Source organism: Monodelphis domestica, chromosome 5 (assembly GCF_027887165.1).
Source record: "Monodelphis domestica isolate mMonDom1 chromosome 5, mMonDom1.pri, whole genome shotgun sequence".
Lineage (NCBI taxonomy): Eukaryota > Metazoa > Chordata > Mammalia > Didelphimorphia > Didelphidae > Monodelphis > Monodelphis domestica.
The window spans coordinates 263,339,942-263,366,221 of NC_077231.1; the positions used below are offsets into that span (position 1 = coordinate 263,339,942).

The 26,280-nt window shown below is 36.5% G+C and overlaps 1 protein-coding gene across 2 annotated transcripts in view; it reads right to left on the reverse strand.

The window, feature by feature from the left end:
* Nucleotides 1-25,369, reverse strand: part of SPAG6 (sperm associated antigen 6) — a 78,449-nt gene extending 53,080 nt beyond the window's left edge. Inside the window, exons 1-2 of one of the 2 annotated variants that reach the window (XM_001367754.4) lie at nt 25,126-25,354; nt 24,449-24,544 (exon numbers count right to left, since the gene is read on the reverse strand). In XM_001367754.4, the coding sequence (XP_001367791.1) occupies nt 24,449-24,544; nt 25,126-25,150 (121 nt within the window). In that variant the 5' untranslated portion in view covers nt 25,151-25,354. Of the gene's footprint in view, nt 1-24,448; nt 24,545-25,125 lie in introns of both variants that reach the window. The other variant, XM_056800127.1, reaches the window with a different exon arrangement.
* Nucleotides 25,370-26,280: the final 911 nt, after the last annotated feature.

Here is a 26,280-nt window from a genome sequence, read left to right on the forward strand (position 1 = left end):
CTCTCCACATCCAGAGGAAGAACTGTGGGAGTAGAAACACAGAAGAAAAACAACTGCTTGATCATGTGGGTTGATGGGGATATGATTGGGGATGTAGACTCTAAATGATCACCCTAGTGCAAATATTAATAATATAGAAATAGGTCTTGATCAAGGCACATATAAAACCCGGTTTAATTGCTCATTGGCTATTAGAGGGGAGCAAGAGGGGAGGAAAGGAATATGAATCATGTAACTATGGAAAAATATTCTAAATCAATTAAATAACATTTTTTAAATTAAAAAAATAAAAATATACCATCAATGGCACTTTAATAATAACAACTAACATTTATATAACAGAATGTTCCAGACACTCTGCTAAATTCATTACAATGGTCATCCCAGGGGATTTGGCAAAATTGGGACACCAATACACTGCTGGTGGAGTTGTGAATTGGTCACCAATACATTGCTGGTGGAGTTGTGAATGGTCCAAAAGAATGCCCACACTTTGATCCAGCCATACCACTGCTGGTTTGTACCTGAAAGAGATAATAAGGAAAAATACTTGTACAAAAATATTCATAGCCCCACACTTTGCAGTGGCAAAAAATTGGAAAATGGGGGTATCCATCAATTGGGGAATGGCTCATCTGTGATATGTGTTGGTGATGGAATATTATTGTGCTGAGAGGAATAAAAAAAACTGGAGGGTTTCTATGTGAACTGGAAAGACCTCCAGGAATTGATGCAAAATGAAAGGACCAGAACCAGGAGAACATTGTACACAGAAATTGACATATTATGGCACAATCGAATGCATTAGACTTTTCTACTAGCAGGAATGCAATGATCCAGGTCAATCCAGAGGAGTTTATGAGAAAGAACACTATCCACATCTAGAGATGTGGGAGCAGAAATGCAGAAGAAAAACATATGATCAATCACATGGTTTGATGGGGATGTGATTGAGATTTGGGTGTTAAAAGATCACTCAATTGCAAATATGAATAACATGGGAATAGGTTTTGAACAATGATACATGTATAATCCAGTGTCAGCTCTGGAAGGAAGAGAGAAAAGAGATGGAAGAAATCATGAAACATGTAACCATGGAAAAGTATTCTAAGTAAATTTTTTTAATGGTCATCCCATAATTTCTCATTTTATGTTCCAAAATCATTAGGAAGTAGATTTTTTTAAACTCTCACCTTCTATCTTGGAAATGATAATAAATATCATTTCCAAGACAGAAGAACAGTAAGGGCTAAGCATTTGGGATTAAGAATCAGATTTGAACCCAAGTCCTCCTTACTCTCTATCCACTGAAGAAGGTGGTATTAATATCCCCATTTTACAAATGAGAAAACTGAGGTTAAGTGACTTGCTCAGGGTCATGCAGTTAATAAATATCCTGATTCTATCTACTGCATAACACATAAGAACTTCAGGAGAATATATAAAAGTTCATGAAATCTAATCCAAAAAATTAAAATACTATTGACTGTTCAGTATATTTTAACATGACATAAATAACTAGCTAGTACCCATCAAACTAATATTTCAGCTAAGAAAGCCATAAAACTATTATAAGACAGTAACCATAATATGAAATAAATGTTAATGCTTACAATATTCTCCTGACTGTCCTAATACTTTTATTTGAACACAATAGCAATATCACTTTTTCTGATATATACATAGTCAAAAGATTTCTCTACATATGTGTTGATATAGATATAGATATTTAGGGTCCATTGGAACTTTTTATGATTATGACAGGAACTGTGATCTAATTGATAAAGGGAACTCTGAGTGAGGAAACATATCAGCAGGTTAGGAGAGGTCAACTATTTTTCCCCTCAGAGTTCTATGGGATAACCCTGACAAGTTTTCTAATACTATCGTACCCATCTGGGTACTCTTTAGTGATTATTAATGGCCTAGTCAGGGTTAATTGGCTTCTAGAAGCTTGCATATATTAAAGTGGCTTAATGAAAAACAGCTGATACAAAAACAATCTCTCCAAAGGTCTGGACACTGACAATTACACATGGGTGAGAAAGTAGACTCAAGCTTAGAAAGCACCTTTTTCCAAGGGGGCAGTTAGTAGTACAGTGGCTAACATGCCAGTGAGTTCATCTTTGTGAGTTCAAATTTGGCCTCAATTACTTCCTAGCTGTGTGACCATGGGCAAGTCATTTAACCCTGTTTGCCTCAGTTTGCTTCATCTGTAAAAGGAGCTGGAGAAGGAAATGGCAAACCACTTTGGTATCTTTGCCAAGAAAGCCTCAGATAGGATCACAAAGAGTAACTAAAAAAAAGACTGAACAGCAAATGTCCAAAGGGCTAACAGCTCCTGTGTATTAGAAATCCTTTTCTCTCCTTGAAGAGTCCTCATTTTCTACTGAGATGTAGCACTCTGTTGGGCTCTGAGGGTCAGTTCCATTGTAGAGTCCTAAGGCTGCCTCTCCTTGATGGATTTACTTTGTCCTCTGTGTCTCTCAGTTCATGAACTACTCACTACTGTTGCTAAAGGTAAACTGTTCCCAGTGGGAAGTTCAGATTTTCTGACCTTTCTTCTAAATGTCTAAAATTGTTCTTTGAACAGACAGAAGGCAAGGAGATAGAGGGAGAGAGAACACGGACCTTCCCTTTTCCAAGGCATTTCCCTTCACAATCACTCAACCCTGTGCCTTGGAGGAATACTGAAAAAAACAGACCCAGAGGTATATCTTATTTTGATTTGTTTTGTTTTTCAATGAAGTCCCAAATCCCCTGTGTCATATCATCTATTTTATCCACTGATCAAGCACATACTCCCTTTCCTCATTTACACCAGTTGATAGGCTGAATCAATCAAGAAGTCTAGTCCCTCTGAATCATAAGTTTTCACCTCTCCCCTTATATATACGCAGATTTTTCCAAAAGTCTTAGTTATTAAAACTTTAAAATTCCCTTAAACTTTTGGAACACTTATTGTGTTAATGCATTATTTATTTTGGATACCAGACTTTTATCAGATATATTCAATGAAAATTTTTCTCTCAACTGAAAATTTCCTTTTATACTTGCTGCATTAATCTGTTCACACAAAAGCTTCTCAATTTTGTATATTCAAAATTGCCTCTATTCTTTTATGATCACCTCTATTGTTCCACTAAGAATTGCTCTAACATTTCTTATTTAGATTGTTTTTCCATTTGGAATTTTTTATGGTACATGGTGTAATATGCTGGTCTAATGCTATTTTTTGCAATATAAGTTTCAATTCTTATCAAATAAGGAATGCTTTCTGCCAGTAGCTAATACTTTTGGATTTATTGAAAACTGTGGTCACTGATTTACATTATATCTGATTCTTATTGAGACTGTTCACTAATCTACTTTTCCTTTTTTTAATAAGTTAAATAGCTTTGATGATAATTGACTTAAAATTTGAGATTTAAACATGCTGATTCTTTACCACTCTTTCCTTATATATTCTAGACCTTTTGATCTGAGAATAAATTTTTAAATTTTTAGTCTAATTATATATGGAAAAACCCTTAGTAGTTTGATTGGGATAGCACTAAATACTGAAATTAATTCAGGTGGCATTATCATTTCTTTTGTATTGGCATGACCCAACCACAATCAATAACTATCTCTGTTTTCTATCTCTCTTCCTATATTTCAGTAAAGAAAAATGTTAAATGCTCAAAAACTTGTAACATTCTGACTTAGGAACCAGGATAATTTTCTCTTCATTATTTCAATTTTAAAAATATGTACTGCCAAAGCAAAAACTCCATTTTTTCTGATCTTATTTTACACTACACCCTTTAATATGTTGATTCAACTCTTTTCCAATGCCCCATTTTTCCTGTGTCCATTTTTGTTCATAATATTTTGTCCTTCAGTACATCTCCTCCTACTTTCCTTCAGGGCCATCTTCTTCATGAAACCTTCCTTCTCTAATCTCTTCTTTGCTGAAAATTAGCTTCCCTCTTAATGCTTTTAATATTATTATTCTCATAATGCTTTACCTACATCTCTCCTGACTTTTTCTACTTTCTACCTTGTATGGATTATTCCTGTACATCCTATTTGTTTGCAAGCTCTTTGTAAGGCAGAATCAATTTCTTAATCTTTTTTTTTTCTTTTTTAATTTTTATTTGGTCATTTCCAAACATTATTCATTGGAAACAAAGATCATTTTCTTTTCTTCCCTCCCCCCCTCCCTCCACTTCTCCCACAGCCAACACGCAATTCCACTGGGTATCACATATGTTCTTGATTCAAACCCATTTCCATGTTGTTGGTATTTGCATTAGAGTGTTCATGTAGAGTCTCTCCTCAGTCATATCCCCTCCACCCCTGTAGTCAAGCAGTTGCTTTTCCACAGTGTTTTTACTCCCACAGTTTATCCTCTGCTTGTGGATAGTGTTTTTTAGATCCCTGCAGATTGTTCAGGGACATTGCATTGAGATTAATGGAGAAGTCCATTACCTTCGATTGTACCACAATGTATCAGTCTCTGTGTACAATGTTTTCCTGGTTCTGCTCCTTTCGCTCTGCATCACTTCCTGGAGGTTGTTCCAGTCTCCATGGAATTCCTCCACTTTATTATTCCTTTTAGCACAATAGTATTCCATAACCAACATATACCACAATTTGTTCAGCCATTCTCCAATTGAAGGGCATCCCCTCATTTTCCAATTTTTGGCCACCACAAAGAGTGCTGCTATGAATATTCTTGTACAAGTCTTTTTCCTTATTATCTCTTTGGGGTACAAGCCCAGCAGTGCTATGGCTGGATCAAAGGGCAGACAGTCTTTTATCACCCTTTGGGCATAGTTCCAAATTGCCCTCCAGAATGGTTGGATTAAGTCACAACTCCACCAGCAATGAATTAATATCCCTACTTTGCCACATCCCCTCCAGCATTCATTACTTTCCATAGCTGTTATGTTAGCTAATGTACTAGGTGTGAGGTGATACCTCAGCATTGTTTTGATTTGCATTTCTCTGATTATAAGAGATTTAGAACACTTTTTCATGTGCTTATTAATAGTTTTGATTTCTTTGGCTGAGAACTGCCTGTTCATGTCCCTTGCCCATTTATCAATTGGAGAATGGCTTGGTTTTTTGTACAATTGATTTAACTCTTTGTAAATTTGAGTAATTAAGCCTTTGTCAGAGGTTTTTATGAAGATTGTTTCCCAATTTGTTGTTACCCTTCTGATTTTAGTTACATTGGTTTTGTTTGTACAAAAACTTTTTAATTTGATGTAGTCAAAATTATTTACATTTTGTGACTCTTTCTAAGTCTTGCTTGGTTTTAAAACCTTTCCCTTCCCAAAAGTCTAACAGGTATACTATTCTGTGTTCACCTAATTTATTTATAGTTTCCTTCTTTATGTTCAAGTCATTCACCCATTCTGAATTTATCTTGGTGTAGGGTGTGAGGTGTTGATCCAAACCTAGTCTCTCCCACACTGTCTTCCAATTTTCCCAGCAGTTTTTATCAAATAATGGATTTTTGTCCCAAAAGCTGGGATCTTGGGGTTTGTCATAAACTGTCTTGCTGAGATCATTTACGCCAAGTCTATTCCACTGATCCTCCTTTCTGTCTCTTAGCCAGTACCAAATTGTTTTGATAACCCCTGCTTTATAGTATAGTTTGAGATCTGGGACTGCAAGTCCTCCTTCCTTTGCATTTTTTTTCATGATTTCCCTGGATATCTATTTCTTAATCTTTTTATTCTCTAGGATCATTCCTTAGAATAATAGGACCCTAAGACCTATTTCCTAGCACAATTCCTTTCACATAGTAAGCATTTAGTATATGTCCGATGAGGTTTAGTACGATTAAATGGAAAGGGAAAAGGGCCATTTTGTGGTAGCAAAAAAGTATAAACGAAGTGGGTGCTCTTCAATTCATGATAATGGCTGGACCAATTTCAATTCATGAATGTAGTATGGTACTACTACACTGAATATAAATAAAAATGAGGAATAAGAACAAGGCAATAAACATTTGCAAAGTTATACCATTTATTAAGTACTTAACATGTGCCAGGCACTGACTGTGTTAAGCACTGGGGTGGCAAATACAAACAAAAAGAGAATCTCTATCCTCAAGGAACTTAATACTAATGGGAGGAAATAACATACAAAAAGGGGCTAAAAGTGGGAGGCAAGAGAGCAGATATCCCCATGGAGAAGTGTGATCAATGTCCAAAAAGTCAGAAGCAGACTCATTACAGGAATTAAGGTTAGCTCCACAAAATGGGGACCTCAGGAGGAACTCACTGATGGGAGAAAGGGTTTGTATAATGGATGGAATTTCCAGGGTGAGAAAGTTCCAGATTTTAAGGAAAGTTCTATGATAAGACTGCACCAGAGGCACAGCCTAGAAAGTTAAAAAACATAGGAGAAGATCCCTGAACAATCTGCAGGGATCTAAAAAACACTATCCACAAGCAGAGGATAAACTGTGGGAGTAAAAACACAGAGGAAAAGTAACTGTTTAACTACAGGGGTTGAGGGGATATGACTGAGGAGAGACTCTAAATGAACACTCTAATGCAAATACCAACAACATGGAAATGGGTTCAAATCAAGAACACATGTGAAACCCAGTGGAATCATGCATCGGCTATGGGAGAGGTGGGGGTGGGGGGGAGGAAAAGAAAATGATCTTTGTCTCCAATGAATAATGTTTTGAAATGACCAAATAAAATAATGTTTAAAAAACCATAGGAGAAAATAAAAATCATGGAAAGATTTGCATACAAAAGTCTTTTAATGCCAACTGAATAAATCCCACTTTTTCCTAATTCATATTCCAGGGATACCTTAAAAACATTTAGGATCAGATGAATTTTAATACTATTGATATTTATAATCATAACCATCAATATTTAATAACTAATCATGCAGAGGATTAAATTGTCTTTTAATAACTGGGAGTAGTCTCCATTTATTTCTATATTATAACACAACTTCTAAATAAATATAACTTCCAGATTTTTTGTTTGCTATCTTTATCATGGAGGATACAATAGGTGTGGAGGGAAAGGGGAAGAATGACAATGATTTAAAGAAAAAAACAACAAAAAGATTTTTTTAAAGAAAGAAATTTGAAGATTTAAAAATAAGAGTACATATTTATTTCTTTTAAAAAAATAACCTTTCCTTCTGTCTTAGAATCAATACCAATTATAGGTTCCAAAGCAGAACAGTGCCAAGGGCTAGGCAGCTGGGACTAAATGACTTGCCCAGAGTCACATGGCTAGAGGTATCTGAGGTCAGATTTGAACCTGGGACTTCTCATCTCTACACTTGGCCCTCAATCCACTGAGTCACCTAGTTGCCCCTGTCTAGTCCTATAGCCAAGAGGCCCTTTGCATCAGCAGCAGCCTCTGCTCAAAAATCTATTTCTGTACCTTTCCATAAGCCATCCCACAAAGCTTGAACAGGCACCTTTTATCTTTTCAAATCCAGCAGTGTACCCTCTCCTGTTCAAAATTGTGGTACAGTAGAAAGAGCCTAGAATGAGGAGTCAATAGACCTGAATTCTAATTCTGTCTCTGCCACTTACTACTTATATAGTTTAGGTGAGTCACTTAAGGGGGACCACTCAAGTGGGATTAGAATCATAGCATTTCAGAGTTGCTATGGATCTCAATGGACCATATAGTCTCATACCGGAAAATGAACTCTCTCACCAAAGCATCTAAAAAATGTTCATTTAAACATTGCTCAAAGATTTCCAATAAAGGAGAATCTACTACCTAATGAGGGAATCCATTCTTCTTTGGAATCAATTGTTATGAGTTGTTTCAATACAGTAAGCCTAAATTTATGTCAATGGAATTTCTACTCATTACTTCTAGTTCTGCTCTTGAGCTGTTTGAGCTGTTTGACCCCAATCAGAAGAGCTTTAGTTTTTCTTCTAGGCAACAACCCTTCAGATACTAGAAGAAAGCTATTATGCCTCCATAAAAAATAAAATGGCTATTCTCCAGGCTTAATATTCCCAATTCTTTCAAGTGATCCTCATATAGCATAAGACGCTGCTCATTCTGATTATCTTTTTCCGGACACTCTACTTGTTTTCCTTCAAGGAACTTCAAGGAACTGGTACTTCAAATTGACCATTGTTCAGGATTGTGATACAGCAGAAAGAGCATGAAAGGAGGAGTCAGTAGACCTGAATTCTAATCCTGCCTCTGCCACAAGTAGTAAATAACAGAATGAGGATTCCAATTCAGACACTGATGTCAAATGCATCCACCATGTTGCCTAGCCAACAGGGCTAAGCAGAGATTCCTGGAAAATGGTACTTCACTGGAGACTTTATTCCACGTTGACCTTGAACAATTAATGATTATGATAGAGTCCAATAGCCCAACTATCACTAAACCTAAGTAGCTGTACTCTCATTTGAGCCACCTCTCACCATCCTTTGGATAAGAAGAGAATGAACGACTTTATCAAATAAATGCTCAGCTAAATCTATGTAAATTGTCTGGCAGCATTCCCCTGAGCAGCTCTAACTTATGATATCAGTTATTTTCCTATTCACCTGAGTAGTGATCTGATCCCTTTTTTGATTCTCCTCTTTTCTGTAACATAGTTAAAGAAAATTCTTTGTCATTCTTAGCTTTTCTTTCCAGGCTTACCTCCTTCTGAGACTGAGCACTGGAGACACATCTGGACAAGACAGTAATAATATGCCTAGCCCATGGTGTCCTTGTGAAGATCAAATGAGATAATTCTAGTGAAAGTGCATTGTAAACTGAAAGTCCCATATAGAAGGTAGATAGCATTATTCTTTTTTCCTTATTAATCAACACAAACAGCCTGAGGCTTTAACTGCCACAGGATTCCACAGCCCCCTGCTTCCCACTGTGAATAAGAATGTATTACCCTAGAAAAGAGAACAAATAAATTGAAGACAGGTGGGTAATTCAACAATATAAAATCCCTTGCATTCTTATCCTTTTGGTCAATTAGCTTTTTTTTTCATTCAAAAATATTAAGTTCCCTGAGGGCAAGAACTCTGCCTTATATCTTGATGTAAAACTAAAAATAATTCTATCAAGCGAAAACAATTCTATGAGTGTTTTTACTATACTCAATAAATGATGGTCAATGTTTTGCAGGCAATGAATAGATTTGATCATAGTCAGATACTCTTGAAAATGTTGCTCTTTTCATGGAAATAGGTTTTGAACAATGATACATGTATAACCTGGTGGAATTGCTTGTCAGCTCTGGGAGGGGGTAAGGAAGAGGGGTGGGAAAATGAGGAATCATGTAACCATGGGAAAATATTCTAAATAAAAATTTAAAAATATGTACAATATTTTAAAAAGAAAACGATGCTGTTTTCAAGTATGTTAATCACATTAACACATTTTTCAAATAAAAATGACAACAGAGAGCCTTGGAAATAATAATAGCCAACATTTATGAAGCACTTTGAGATTTTTATATAGATTTCACTATATATTTATATACGGGTCGTAACAGCTCTATAATGTAACACCAGATATTATCATCCCCATTATATAGATGAGGAAACTGAAGGTCAAAGAAATTAAGTGGGCTGTGCATAATCGTATGGCTATTGTTAGGCATGAGATCCAAATCCAACCACTCCTGACTCCCTATGTAATGCTCTTTCCACTATGCCACAAGGTCTCCCATTGATGCACCCATTTATCTTAAGTTGGACTTAATTCTACTTTTCAAATGAAGGTTTTTATTTTTTTATTCCCAAGTTCTCATTACAGGGATATACAATGAGCACATCAAGATACTTTAGGTGGTAGCTTGTAGATAATTCCTTGATGTGTAAGAGAAAAGAAACACATTTATGAACTTCTTGAGAGTAGTGACTGTGTGTGTGTGTTTGCACATGCATTCACAAGTTTACCTTTCCTTGAATCCTCAGCACTTAGTAGAAGGCCTGGCATATGGTGGGGTGCTTAATTAAGGCTTATTGACTGATTTGTCTATCCACATCCAGTAGATTTTTTCCTCCCTTGTTTTGAAACCACTCCCACACCCACTGCATCCAGAGAGACCTTACTTGTTCACCCTTATTCCCTCTCTCAAGAGCCTTCAATTTCTCCTCCTCTCTGTTCCTTTTAAATCTGCTTATTGCTCTTGCCTTCAAACACAACAAATCTTTCTCATTTTGCAATTTAGCTCCCCTCCTAAGACCTCCCAGCTTTCGCTCTTAAACTCCTCAGTCAGGAGATATTTATAATATTCTGCTCCATTCACTTTTTTTTCTCCTTACCCTACTGTAAAATATTACACTTCTGCTTCCAATAGTCCTATGAAAGCACCCTTTTAAGGTCACTAATTCAAATCCCCCCAAGAGCCTACTAGCCTACTACTTCTTACTTTGACATTTTGTATTTCTGATTCTTCTCTCTGAAACTCTCTTAACCTGTCTTCTGATAGTTCCTCTTCTTGACTTCTAAATTTGAGGGCTTGTTTTCAAACCTGTTGTCTTCCCTCTCTAAGAACCTTGTCCTAATTGAGCTCGTTCACTCAATTAATTTCTTCTATATTGATGATTGCCTATTTTTCTCTGACTGAGGATTCACTTAAACTCTAATTCTTTCTAATTCTGTTATATCTAAGCTGATTATATCTAAGGTTCCAACAACTGTTGTTCAGTCATTGTGGAGGTGGGCAGATTTTGGTAAAGATAATAAAGTGGTTTGCCTTTTTTTTTCCTCCAGGTGAGGAAACTAAGGCAAACTGAATTGTGACTCACTCGGTCACACAGCTTGTAAGTTTCAGAGACTGGATTTGAACTCAGGTCTTCCTGAGTTAGTACTTTATCCACTGTGCCACCTAGCTTTTTAGGGGAATATGAGTGTTCAAGGAGAACTAGCCCCTCTGGACTGCTTATCCACCTTTAGGGGAACTCAATTCTCACCCACAAACCCACTGGTGAGTTTAGAGGGTATCTTCCCCCCCCCCCAAGCATGTGAAGATTTCCCCCAGCTGAATGGGTAGATAAGAACAATTTGTTCCAATTACCATGAAGGCAATCGAAGCAGGCTCTATGGAGTGCTTAGAGTTTGATTAAACATTGAAGCCAAATCATCCACTTCCCCCCAGGTTTGTCTTGCCACTGGATTTTGATGGCTGCCCCACTTAAATCTAATTCATGAATATGTTAAGACATTAATATCCTCTTCAAAAATGAAGAACAGCAACATTTCTGTTTCCAACTGTCTACATGACATCTCTACTTAGTTGACCTATTGTGAGGCATTATGTTCTGTTCAATGGGTCTAAAACTGGATAGATTTTGAACTGGAAGGGACTCTAAAGACTACAAAGTCTAACCTCATCAGATAGAAGAGCAGAGGTAAGTAATTTCTGGAAAGAAGAAGACTGCATAACCAGTTAAGTGTTCAAGGTGATATCTGACCCCAAGTCCTGACTCCAAGTCTTGTGCCTTCTCTAAGTCATCCTGCCTCTTTCTATTCATTTCAATAAGCATTATAATTCTCCTCATCTCAGTCTTAAAAACCTGACTCCTCATTTATCTCTTTTTACACCTCAAGTGCTGGCTCCTTTATGCCTGTTCCCTCAAATAGAAATTAATGTCTTTCTATACTCTTCGATGGCTGCTCAAGGTCTCTTCCATTCTCTTATCCCTATGCTCTTCTTTGAATTTCTTCTGTATTTATGTGTCACATTTCAGAATTTGGATTATGAGCTGTAGATCTATTAATATTTGGTATGTGAAGTGCACAGCCTCATACAAAATTATAAAATGGGGAGGGGGGTTCTTTCATATTCCCCACCTCCCTTATCAATGCCTCTCCCTTTTCTTCCCTTCCTGATGAAACCTCTCCCTTTCTCTTTCCATATTCTACTTATCCCCCAGCCCCAAATCTTCCAAACTATATTTTGTCATTCTCAGTCAATTATTTATTAATCTCCTCCAAGGTGTGTTTGCTAATAACACGTTTGTAGATAAGGATTGCCAACATGTTGTTTACTAATAACATGTTAGCTGATAAGGGCTTCATTCAGCCATTTTTTCAAGAATTTTTTCCCTAGTTTTTTTTCAAGATTTATTTTCTGATTATTATGTATCATGGAGTTTGTAAAACTCTGCCCTGGTGCCTAGGTCCATCTTAGAAGCATTAGCACATCATTTTGCCCTTTACTGGGTCAGAGTGGCAATTATGGAATAGTGGAAAGAGCTTTGGGATGTGCCACTAGATAGCTGGGCTAGAATTCTCACTCTGCCACCTGACTATGTGACTTTGGGAAAGTCACTTTATCTATAAGTGCCACTTTTCCACATTGACAAATCTGTAATAATCCTACTTCTGCCTCTTGCCTTAAGAGATTCCTTATGAGAAGCAAATGAAATAATGTGTATGAAGCACTTTCTAAATGTCATTTGTTAGTAGTATCATTATAATGTGTCAGGTGGTAGACAGAGATTTGGCATATATTAATGAAACACTCATACTTCTTGGGGAATAGGTCAGGAGGATACTGTTGGCTCTTGCCGAGAGTGGTCAAATGTTCTTACAAACAGAAGAGCGAGAAACTTAAGGGCAGCCAACTCCCTGCTTGCCAATGAAAATTAGCTTAACATGTTTAACATTAGTGCCAAAAGTTTCTGGCACCTACTATATTCTACTGTGTTACACATTACTGAATCTATTAATATAGTTATTCAATATCATTTTAAATTATCTTTGTAGGAAATTAAACATTTTAAAACCCCTTACTCCTCTTCTCCATCTCTTGAACAGATCAGTCTAATCACATGATCTTTATAACTGGTAATCTTTCATAACTGCATAAAATATTTCAGTAGCTATAAGACTTAAATCCTAAATAGTTACATTCTTCAACACTCAGTTATGTTTTGCTCCAGAACTGGCTACAAATTATGTTTGTAATTATTATGTAGAAAAATATAAAAACAGGTTTGAATGGAAATAATTTCCATATGGTGCTATTTCTTTAAGTTCAATAAAGCAAACATTTTTAAAAGATTAATGTGTTAATAATTTGCTTTACCTTTTAATCTGAGTGTTTAGTTGATAAAATGAGCATGTGTAGTGCTTTTATACACACACACACACACATATATATATATATTTATAGTACTCTTATTATTTTCCTGGAGCCATTAAGCTAGATAGATTATTAATTCTTTTCATTGTCTATGAACAAGAACACAGCTGAACGGCACAAATGGCTGATAATCTATAAAATTATTTTTAAAGTTTTTGAGACAATGTCTAGTCCCAGCTGATTTCCCTTAGTTTTCTCTACATATAAATCTCCATTTTTTTTATAGCTCCCATGTATCCCTAGGTCAGGAGGCAGTATTTTCAAGGGGAGCAGTGATATTGCAAAGTGATGTCTTGACTTGCATGCAAATTGAATTTAAGTGAAGCACAGTTGCACAGAGTCATCTACCCCATTCTCTCTTCCAGAGTCATCCAAGTCCAGCAGCAAGACAAAAGTCAAGGTGACTGGTGATGGCCTTGGATGCAACAGATGACTGTGGCATCTTCAGTGTCTGGCCAAGCTCTAAGGGCTGAAGTGAAGCGCCTGCTTCAGCCACCTTCATGGCCATTGGAACAAAGTCTTCTCATCTGCCCATTCCAGAGAGAGCACTGGGCATTGTGTCTGAAAGATCTTGATTTTTTTTTTTAAATTTTGACTCCGATACTTACTATCTGTGTGATAAAGACAAGGCACAAAATCCTACTCACCTTCACTTTCCTCAATGAGAGGAACTCGGGTGTGAAAGTTCAGAGATCTATATCTATGGTGTAAAGAGGGAAGTTACAAAGTGCACAGAAGCTGCAAGAGTTTGACTGACAGCCTTCAAGCCTCAGAATTCTCCATGAGCCAGCTGGGTCAGAGTTCCAAGCTATTGAAGGTAAACTGTCTGTCTGGAGCTGAAGGTCAAGCCTGAAGGGTGTATGTAGATTTGGACTCTTCTGGACTCTCCTGGACACCTTGCAAGCCGCCTTGAATACCATCAAACAAGGGTGAGAGGAATTTCTCCATACACTCTGGTGAACAGAGTGGAAACTTGGAGGGGCCTCTTTCCTGGGACATTTGAGGACTCAGCTGGATTCCTGTTGGATTTATCCTTAGGAAACTTAGGTATTGAGTTTTAGTGCAGTTAGATAGTGGGTTTAATAAGAGTCAGATGCAACCCTTTCCCCTTTACCATTTCCCTTCATCCCTTTTAAGGAACCAGATTTCTCACACACAGAGTTCTTGTGGTTCAGGTGCAGGAATCCAGCTGAGTCCTCAGATTTCCCAGGAAAGAAAGGCTCCTCCAAGTTTCCACTCTGTTCACCAGAGCACACGAGGAAATTCCTCTCACCCTTGTTTGATGGTATTCAAGGCAGCTTGCAAAAGATGTCCAGGAGAGAACATTGTACACAGAGACTAATACACTGTGGTATAATCGAACGTAATGGACTTCTCCATTAGTGGCGGTGTAATGTCCCTGAACAACTTGCAGGGATCTAGGAGAAAAAACACCAGTCATAAACAGAGGATAAACTGTGGGAGTGGAAACACCGAGGAAAAGCAACTGCCTGAATACAGCGATTGAGGGGACATGACAGAGGAGAGACTCTAAATGAACACTCTAATGCAAATATTATCAACAAAGCAATGGGTTCAAATCAAGAAAACATGTAATGCCCAGTGGATTTACGCGTCAGCTATGGGGGGTGGGGGGGAGGAAAAGAAAATGATCTATGTCTTTAATGAATAATGCTTGGAAATGATCAAATAAAATATATTTTTTAAAAAAAAGATGTCCAGGAGAGTCCAGAAGAGTCCAGATCCATACTGGTCAGGCTTGACCTTCAGCTCCATACAAACAGTTTACCTTCAACAGCTTGGAACTCTGACCCAGATGGCTCATGGAGAATTCTGAGGCTTGAGGGCTGTCAATCAAACTTTTGCAGCTTCTGTGCACTTTGTAACTTCCCTCTCTACAATGGACTTGGAATCTTGATGGCCTGAGTTTGAATCCTGCATCAGACACTTACTAGCTGTCTGTCCCTGAAAAAGTCATGTAATTTCTCTTTCCTAATTTCCTCATCAGCACAATTGGGTTAATAACAACACCTATATCACAGCATTGTTGTAAGGAACAAAAGAAATTGACATGTCTATTTGGGAAACTTTAAAGAACTACATAAAAATGATTCTATCATGATTGTTTTTATAATTATCATCATTATTAATAGCCCTTCTCTTACAGGGCTGCTACAGAACCATTTAGGCTCAGTGAAATTTTGTATAAAATGGAATAATATTTGTAAATTTCTTAGCAAAATTCAAATAATTATATAAATAGTAGTTATAATTAATCATGCTAGTACTGATGTAGCAGCTCCTACATTGATAATTTGAACCAATGGATTATGTCCCATAGGAAGTGACTACCCTAGGATTTTGTGTATTCTATATATTTACACTCCAAAAACTTTGTTCCATAAACCCTTACCAATGGACTCATTTCAACCATCAATCAGTCAGTAAATTGGCAGATAGTTACAAAAATGGCAAGACACAAATCAGAGTTATAAAATATTCTCCTCAAAAATTAAAGAGTATTCTTTCCCCAAAACACACATCAAAGCACAAAGTGGACAACACAGAGAACATACTGTGGCAGAGGCAGATACTTGGGGGAACCATGGTAGCCAACATAAATCACACCTTCAGGGTTTCTGAGCCTCAATATTCCTTTCTCTTCTCATGCTTCTTCCTCCTAAGTGAATCATCTCTACTGGGCCTACCTCTCATCACAACTCAACCCTTAATTGCCAGGGCTGACTTTCAAACCCAGATCAAGTCTCAACTGGACTCACTGATGGACACATCACCTCCAACCAAACAACTGACTCCATTACAAGACATCACTGCAGATGAGGATAAAGGGAGAACCCTCCTTCTTCTAGGTTCTGGAGTTGATGTAAGAAAAAAGTTACAAGTAATTTTTTCTCAAGAGTTGTCAAATGTCAGGAATATAGATCTGGATGGAGAAGGTTTCTGCCTGCTCAGAGGTTTTCTGCAACTAAACTAAAAATACTTCTTCCCACCCACCAAAGGGATGCTGATCTAAACTCTTATGATGGTCCTCAGGTACACTAGAATGTGCAAAACAATTAAATAATCCTTCCTGTATATTAGTATTTACAGGTCACCCAATTTTTGATATCAAGAGATTATCACTTTTGGAAAATTTTTAATAAAAAAGACAACTCCCTTTCTAGGATGGTTTTAATATACTCTGGCCAGGAACTGTTGCCTCAAATTCAACACATCTAACACTAAGCAAGGTTTTGCCCTACAAAATGGTTTAACTATCCTATTTTTTACCAATAATATAATCATTCCCCAAGTCACACAAATTTAAAACCTCTGTGAGTTAACTGTGACTCCTATCACTTTTCTGTTATGTGGTGGTGATACTTTACATTCCTATTAAGGCACAGTTCTATATTGATAATGTTATTTAGGGGGAACAGTGAATAGGGTCAGTGGATAGAGAGCTGCACCTGGAGTCAGGAAGGTATCTCCCAAAGTTCAAGTCTGGCCTCAGATACTGGCTATGTGAACCCAAACAAGTCACTTAATCCTCTATGCCTCAGTTTCCTCATCTGCAAAATGAGCCAGAGAAGGAAATGGAAAACCACTGCAGTATCTTTGCCAAAAAAAAAAAACCTCAAATGGGGTCACAAAGAAGCAGACAACTGAAAAACAATGCAACAACAATGTCATTTAATCTATTTTTGTGTATGTTATACCTTTCCATAGATCTGGTTGATTTTTAACTTTAATTTTTTGTAAATATTGACATTTAGTGATTTTCAGCCATGTAGCATCACCATAAATTATTTTTTATCAAAAATATATGCATTTGTTTTGCAAAGAAAAGCTAGGGGAACATTAAAGGTTCCATATATAGTGGCCAATGTGAAAGTGGGCTTTTTATGATAAGACATGGTGTGACCCAGATCAGATTGCTTACAACCTCTGAATCAGGGAAAGGAAGGGAGGACCCAAGATGGTTCGAATCTTATAATTTTGGAAAACATATGCTGAAAACTATTATTACATGTAAATGGGAAAATATCTTTGAATTGGGGGGAGGGAGTTCTGTATGATTCCCCAAGGACTCTCCAACATACAATTCTGGGCCTCAGGATATAATCTATTTGCAATGTATGCCAAAATATATGAACTGATAGGTCAACTCTATAGGTTATCCATCCAACTATAATTCACAATAAGCCTTTTTTGTTTGTTTTGGTTTCTAAGGTTGTTTGTTTCTCTGTGTGGATAGATCAAATTCTTTTGAGTAATTATGGATCTTATTTAGGAAGTTCTAATCCCTTGGATTAGATGCAAATAATATGTCATCCACAAACAAAAACATCTTAGACCCTTCATTTAATCAGTCTGACATCATCCAGAAAAAGAAGCATCTGGAAGACCCTATCATCTATTGGAATTCCCTTTTCTCATGGCAACCTGCAGAAGACCCCCTTCAAGAGGGCTGCAAAAACCTTTTGTAACCATCTATTTCCCCATTTTGTATGTCACTTTATATTGCTAATAATAGGGTCAGTGAAAATATCATCTCTGTCACTGTATCTTTGGAGGAATGATTTTGACAGATTGTGGATGATACCTAGGTTGCGAAGGGCATATTAGATGGATTTGTGCTCTACTGGATCTACTGATTTTTGATGGTCAATTAAAAATGAGCACAAAGGATTTGTGAATTCTTTTTAGTTAACTGTGTTAAATAAAAACGTGGGCCACCTCTTACATGTGGTCTATCCTAATCCACCCCAATCCCAGCTTCCTCTATCCAAAAGTATCTAATATTTAACTTTGCATATTTTTTTGGCATTAACATATTCTTTCCTATTGTTTGGTACTTGTAGTCTTTAAGCTCCTTGAGGAAAGGGACCATTTCATTTTATCTTTCCAGGTCCAGCCTGAGTATTAATAATCTCATAATAAATCAATATAGATTGATTGGTCTGCTACAAATTATCACTTCTGAAAGCCTGCTTACTCCCTTCTCATATTTTCACTGAGCTATTGAACAAAATTATAGAAATGGGAATGTAAGCTTATGGGTTTGTAGCTAATGAAAAATTTTCAGTAACCTTTTCTCCACAACAATGAGGTCTGAGATTTTTTCCAAACCTTTGATATTCTTTCCACTGTCAGGTACTTTGAAAACAGGGCCTCAACACCTTCAAAATTCTGTTGTCTCAAAGTATATAACTGATCCAGTCCAGCTGCTCTTCCCATCTCTGTTTTCCTTCATGAAATTTTTTAAGTGGTCTATGATGTTAGAATCTAAATGTGGTGGTTTTACAAGCATTAATGGACAAAAACTTGTGATCGAAATCTTAAAGATTTTTTTCTACTCTGATCTAAGTTTGGGACTTAAAACCATAAGGCCTTCTTGTTTTATATTTTATTCTAGTTGAACAAAATTACAGGAAACATTGAGTTCTAAAATCTGCACATAATATTTGAATATTTTTCAATGTATTTGTTATGTAATGTCATTAAAAAGAAAATTATTATCTTTTTTTCATCCCATCTCCACATTTGTAACAGCTATAATAAGATGTGGTATTTAATGCATTATAAAATTTTATTCTTTGTGCAATTAAATACAATCCTTTATGTCAAAAGATTTCCTTGAGATTATTTAATAAAAAACAAAGGCATTACGGCTGAACCTACAATTTTCTGTCCTTCCTTATATACTTATAAAATTCTCTCAACTTATACTTCTGTCTGATTGGTCTTTTCCAACATTTTTTAAAGATCACAAATAGAATGATCAAGATTATTTCCTTTTGTAAAAGATTTAAAATATTTTCAAAACTTCTTCCAAATTAAGAAAAATTACTGTACAAAAATAATCAACCTTTTGCGGGATAGGAGAAAGATCATAGGTTGTTAAAGTAAACAGGTTTGGACAAGAATTATATGTGTGTGTATATATTATTTACATAAGTGTAATCTTTTTTTTCAAGAACCATTTCAATGCTTGAAGTTTGAAAAACAAAAGACCTCTAGGTGTATGTCAAGTTTAATTTAAACCCAAGGCAAGACTAGTCTGATTAAAAAAAACCTCTAAAAACTCACAAAAAAGAGATCAAATGAAAAACTCAGAGACTTTTGTGATATTTCTATCACTAAGAATAGAATGCTAAACTGGAGAAATGAGATTCAAGAATTAAAATGCTATTTGTTGACTTGAATAATCCTGGCCTGGATAAAGAACAATAATAGTCTCTGCTTATACATTTTTATAGCTTTGTAGATTCTGTGGGCAATCTGGATGACTATCAAACTGCATTATCTCTGACAAAGCAAACAACATATTCTGGCACCAATAAATACTTCAGAAACCAACACAATAAAATCCTTTTAAGTTAAGTGAATTTGGTCCAAAAAATTAAGAAAATATATATTTGCATGTTTTCACAAACTGAATATCATCCGCTTGGTTATTTGTTTTGTTTTTTTTTCTCCAGGTACTATGGATTTGAGAACTCTACTACTGAGTATAAGAATAGTGCTTCAGTTATCTTCAAATTGCAGGACTGGTATAAATTTCAAAACTTAAATGGCATTATTTGGATAGATTTTATTGGAGTTGCTTTATTAACATGGATATTTTTTAAAGTTTCATTGTCCTTGAGAGTAATGAATATCATCAAGACAGACCAGTATATCTGAAAAACATTCTATGAGTGCTTACTGGAGGAAGGGCAGGGTTTGTGAAAGAAGATGGCTGGGGGAAATGTCTCTGTAGTTCTCCCATCAGAATATTCTTAATCATATAGTTTTTTTCTCTGTGATTATTTTAGCCAAAAGTAATCACTTTAAAGTCAATTGATAGACAAGAATGATGTCCTACTCCCAGTGATCATCACTTTAAACAAAATAACTGGTTAAATAAAGTAACTAATTTTAGGATCTTCATAAAATTCTTTAACATTTGAGTTATTCTGCGTCAAAATTTTGAGTTCAGATACTGACTGTGGTGTTACTTATTGTCTTTGTGACCAAACAAACTCTTTTTCCTCTCTAAGAATCAGTTTCCTTACCTATAAAATGAGGGTATTTTTATCTATATTATATCTATATTACAGGGCTCTTGTGAGAAAAGAACTATATATGTGTCAGCTATTTAGAAATTATTATGCCAAATGCAATGAATAATTATGATATTTCTTTACTGCTATCCCCATGAATACAGAATATACTAAAATACAGAACAGACATTCAATAAATATTTGTTAATTTGGTTTGATTTATTTGGATATCCTAGACAGTTTATCTTATAAATTAAGGCTGGGGAAAGGGCATTACTTGGTCCCAAAGGCAAGTTTGATTTTGTTTTATTTTGTTTTGCAAAATTACTTAAAGTAATTACATAATATTTCTTTATTTCATCCTTCAATAAAAAATGTGTACATCTTATTTTTCAATACACTTCATCATTTTATTACATTAAGTTTGATGTAAAATATCTAGTCCCATTTTAAAAGATATTCCCTTCTTTCCTTGGAACAGTACCATAATAACTTTGCAAACAGTTACTCCTTATAAGTAAATGGTTTTAAAAGAATTCTCCTGGAGTTTTTATTAGTTTAATTTAGATTAGAAAGACCACCAAACATGTATGCCAATAGGCTAGGAAACATGTGGTTTATTTTTCAGTTTTTTGTGTGTGATAACTACCTCTCCTAGGTTCAGAAATCCCACAACTAGTAAACAATATGTTATCTATGCTGTTCTGGTCATCTGTTACTGATTATTTAGAGAGGAGAAGTATCAGGATTAGATGCAAAATAAAAAAAAATTCAAAGAGAGCCATAGGGAGAAATATTAGGGGTTGATACTGCACAAGAATGTAAAATAAAGTAGCTTTGTGTTCATGTGATAATGAAACAATAAAGCTTTGCAAACTCAAGTAGTGATACTAGAATTATTGTTGTCCAAATATTATTAAATACAGATTGTCGGGGTTTCCATATTTATTATAATAATTATATGCATAAAGAAAGCTAAGCCACAAATGAAGGATTTCTATTAAATTATAAGAATAGAGACTGGAATTCTGATTTCATTGATAGAGGGAACTCCCAGTGTGAGGAAATGTTCTCTAAAATATATATATTAATACCTTCTCTATAAACTTCTAGACTCCAAAAATTGCCTAAGAGCTTAAGAAACTTGCCTAGGATCAAACAGCCAGGATGCACAAAAGTAATACTTGAATTTAGATCTTCCTGGTACCTAGGCTATCACTCTTAATAATATGCCACAGTGTTTCTCAATTAAAGTATGCTTATTACTAATAGCAACTTATAATGATGAGCTACAAAATTCTTTTCTCAGAGCAACCCCACAAGGGAGGTCATGAAAAAAACACTGTTCCCTTTTTACAAAGGAGAAATAACAATAAGTAAGTTTTGAAATCTGTCTAATAGTACTCTGCTACATCCCATTGCCTCTCACAGGTTTACTTTTCTTTATGCATTTCCAATCAGAGTTGCCATGTTGAAAAATTTCTAAACTAGAAAAAAAATAGTTCTATCATGATACCTAAGTAGAAAATGTGAAAGGAATTATAATTACCTAATAACTATTTTCCTTGCTTAGATTTTAGTTATAAAATTATGTTTATTTCATTGTCAAACTGCAATAGAGCTGCAGATCTATTTAGTAAATATTATTAAAATTATTCCATGAGTTTTAAGTGAATTGCATTAGTCCCTCTAAAAAATTTATATTAGTTAGTACCAACTCCAAGACACAAATGACACTTGGAAACTGTTTAAAGCCATGCTACCTTTATAAAAATATTGTTCAATATTATTGTCAACTAATCATGATAAAAATTTGCATAGCAAGAGCTTGGATTTTTAAAAAAAAGACAAATTAAACAAATTTGAAAAAAATGTTTCTAAACCAACTTTAAATTCATATATTAAATTTAGCAATTGTGGACCATCTACAGAAGATAAACACCAGAAAAACCTGAGTACATTTTAAGAATACAAGAAAAATGTCAATATCATTTCATTTCTAAACAATAATTTTTAATTAATTTTATTATTTTCACTGACAAAGTAGCTGAAAAATCTTGAATAAGTAACAATTAATTGACTTAGTTATTTGGTATCATAGTTGTCACACAAACACTATAAATTCCTCGGCCTGACTATCTGGATTCATTAAACTCTGTAATAACCTATTAGACATCCTATCATATGTTTTTGAGCCTGTAATAGCCAAAGGCAATCTAACTCTACTACATAAAAGGCATTTAAAGCCAGTTACATCATTCCTCAAATGGTGTTTATGTATTTATTATTACCAATCTTAATGTTCATATCATAATCAAATCATAATGTTCAATCATTTCCTTCTTCAGACACCAGATATCACCTTGTTGTTTATAAAATATGATTAGACTAAGTTAAGTAAATATTACATTTTCCTGAAATAGTTTTCATTAGTGACTATCCCCAAAAGTTTTGGGGGGTAACATTGAATAAAATAACTGGAAACAAAATTACATTCAAATAAGGCAACATATATGCTTGTAAAAACTTAAATCCATCGGATCAACAAGCATTTCTTGCACAACCTTCTTCAGCCTGGCACTGTGAGGGATACAAAAACATTAGAAGTTACTCCCCACCCATCTCACCCCACTGCAGAAGCTTACAATTGGGTTGGAGAGACAAAGCTAACACTGAAGAGACAGAGAACAAAAGATTTTAGTGCAAGACTCTCCAAATCTTGCCTTCAGGTATCTCCGTTGAGAACAAAAACAAAAATCGGGGAGGAAAGTTTTCTAAAAGGGGGGAGGGAGGGAGGGTAACTACTCCAATCCCTGTGTTCCCCTCCCCACCCCACCCCAGTTGCCCGCAAAAAAAAATTAGAAACAGGATCAGAAAACTTTAAAAATTTCTCACACTATCAATTTTTCTTCAATTTCTCTTCAGGAAAAAATAGAAGTGTCTTAAACTGGAAATGTCTCTAAAAGAAATACACTTTTTTTTTTTAACCTAGAAGAGTCATCACTTCAAAAAAGCAAAGTGAGGGGCAATGAGATTATCTTTAGTTTTTGTTGTTGTTTAGTCATTGCATTCATGTCCCGACTCTTTGGGGTTTTCTAGGCAAAGATGCTGGGGTGGTTTGCCATTTTCTTCTCCAGTTCATTTTACAGATGTATAAACTGAGACCAACTGGGTTAAGAGACATGCCCAGAGTTATATAGCTGAAGAATACAAAGAGAAGTTTGTCTAACTTCTCACAAAATTTCAATACCCAATAGCCAAAACTTTTAAGAGAAGTCTATAGATTCTGTCATAGTCTATAGTATAGAAAGCACATGGATTTCAGAGTGAGGCTATTGGAAAAGGAAAGAAAAGATGAAATACTGCCAGGAGCTCATTGGGCTTATTCATTTTATATTTGGAATTGTTTGGAGTTAATATCTGCTTGCCTTTACCTTTTTTGCTTGCCTTTTTTTTTATAGAATAGGAAGATTTTGGAGGGGTGTTTTTTGTTTTGTTTTTGTTTTCTGTGAAAAGTCAAAGATGATCAAAGACTGAAAGATTCCTAAGACTCATACCTCTATATTCTAAGAACCTAGTCTGGATAAGAGTGATTCCTTGAAACTGACTTCCATCCAGTTCTTATGGCCTTGATTTTACCTGAAGAATTATCTACTGCACCAAGACTGAGATAAGCAAGCTAAACGACCTTTAAAGTCTGACTGGGAATTCTACGTTTCTACTTTTATCCATCCTAACGATTTTTAAAAATCAATAATGTTCTCTTTGTGTGTACAAACTTTTAGACTTGGAGTTGTTTAAGCCTTGTAGGACATAAGTAGGAAATTTTAGAGGTCACTTTCCACCTACAAATAGTAGTTGAGAGAGAGAGAGAGAGAGAGAGAGAGAGAGAGAGAGAGAGAGAGAGAGACAGAGACAGAGACAGAGAGACAGAGACAGAGACAGAGAGACAGAGAGAGAGACAGAGAGACAGAGACAGAGAGAGACAGAGACAGAGAGACAGAGAGAAAGAGAGACAGAGACAGAGAGAGAGAGAGAGAGAGAGAGAGAGAATGAGAGAGAGAGAATGAGAGAGAGACAGAGAGAGACAGAGAGAGAGAGAGAGAGAGAGAGAGAGAGAGAGAGAGAGAGAGAGAGAGAGAGAGAGAGAGAGAGAGAGAGAGAGAGAGAGAGAGAGAGACTCAGCATTAAGTGGAGATAGCAAGTAAGGCAGGTAGATGGGGCCTGATCCAGCCTCAAGATACAAATCAGGGAAGGCTCCAGGACTGGAATGACAGTCAGCAACTCACCTGCATTTTGTAGCGTCTCAATGTTTTGGGGTCTGGTTGCCAACTCTGCCACCATCTGCACGAACTGAGTCCGAGCCTTCTGGTACTGTTCGAACACTGCCAGAGAGTGAGAGAAGAGATGAGGTGGTGGGGATGCGGAGGTACGCCGGTACCTCAATGTGAGACTCCCAGCCCTCACTTTTCCTCATCGCAAACTTTTTCTGGTCCATTCTTCCATCTCCCCTCAATGAATTTTTCCTGTCCTTTTCTAGGCCCCTCAGATTTTTTCCCCTATCTTTCATGGCATCTTCCCCAACGTTTTCCTGTCCCTCTCCCAGCCCTTTCCAAACTTTTTCCCTGTCTCCAGACTATCCCCTCAATTTTTTCCTATCCCTGCCCTAATTCCATTCCCCCGATTTTTTATATTACGATCTCCGGCGTCTCTCAACTTTTTACCAATCCTATAAAGTCCCTCCCTTCACCTTTCCTGTTCCTCCCCGAAAAAAAAAAAAACCAAAAAACTTTTTCCTATTCTTGACTCGTACACTTCCCTACTCTCTTTCTTTCTCCCCTCCTTTACCCCTACTTCTTTCCTGCACGAGAAGCCCAGGCTACGAACGTCAGGAGACCCCCGATCTTGTTGCATCCCTCATCAACCCTCTCCCCCAAAAGCACACTCCCCTCAGGGAGGGGCATACCTTGGAGCACCTGCCTTTGGCTCATGGTGCCCTTTGCTTCCCTGGAATTTCGGGACTAAAGACTGCCAAGCTCTTCTCTTCCAGGACCCCAGGCTCTGCCCACTTAGCTCCGGACTGTGTGGGCGAGTTTGTGTACCCCAGTCTCCGGGGCAACCGGCCGGAAACGGAATGAGCTGGGCCTTGGGGCAACTCCGAGCCAGCGTGAGCTCTGACGTCACAGAGGAGACCTTCTCTGGTCCCACCGCCACCACTCCCTCCATAAGTCACTAGTGAAGAGCTCGTTTGTGTCCTTCGGAGTGGAACTTCTGCCCATTCCAGTATCCTAGGGGTTTATTCTTACCCCACCCCGGGCATTAGGAAGAAAATCAGCTTCATTCAAGGAGGAAATCCATTCTTTACCCCGTACCTAGGAAGTCACGACTGAAGGGACAAGGATTTCCCCCAAATCTAGTAGAATAAGTTAAGCAAAAGAGGGACCGAAGGTAATCAGTTGCTGAGGACTGTCCTTCCCAGCCCAAATGGGCGTGGATCTATCAGTGTATGCTAACGGAGGGTTTCTTGCAGAACAGAGCCAAGCTTAGCGGCGATTTCCTGACACATGCATCTACCTTAAATCAACCTATAGGGGAAAAGACTCCTGTCCCTCCCAAAATACATATGAAGTTAGGTAACAAATGAACTGCAGCAACTACGTTCAGTGTAAGAATGAGAGAATGTACAATAATCCTTCCTGAGGTTATCACATGTGCCCATAAGTTATTTGACGATTTCTTTTTTGAGAATTCGGAATTCCATCTACCTTGCAGGTTGACACCTATTCTGTAAGGACTAGAAAATTGGCTGGACATGCTGAGAATTTAAATGACTTGCCCCTAAATCATAGTCAATATGTCACAGGCAGGACTTGAACACAGGTCATCCTGACTCTGAGATGAACTTCTCAAGTCTTATGCCAAGTTATCTAGCCTAACGACTTAGTATTTCTAATTGAATGTTCAGGATCCCTTTCAAAATAACAACTTTTATAAGCCCGGCTACAAGTTTCCTTGAAGGTCAAAGTAATCCGTCTATATTCTTTATATAAATTGTGGGAGGGGTTGTTTTTAAGTATTTGAGGGTTCCTAGAGAAATGAAGACAAGAAGATGGAGTTCAAT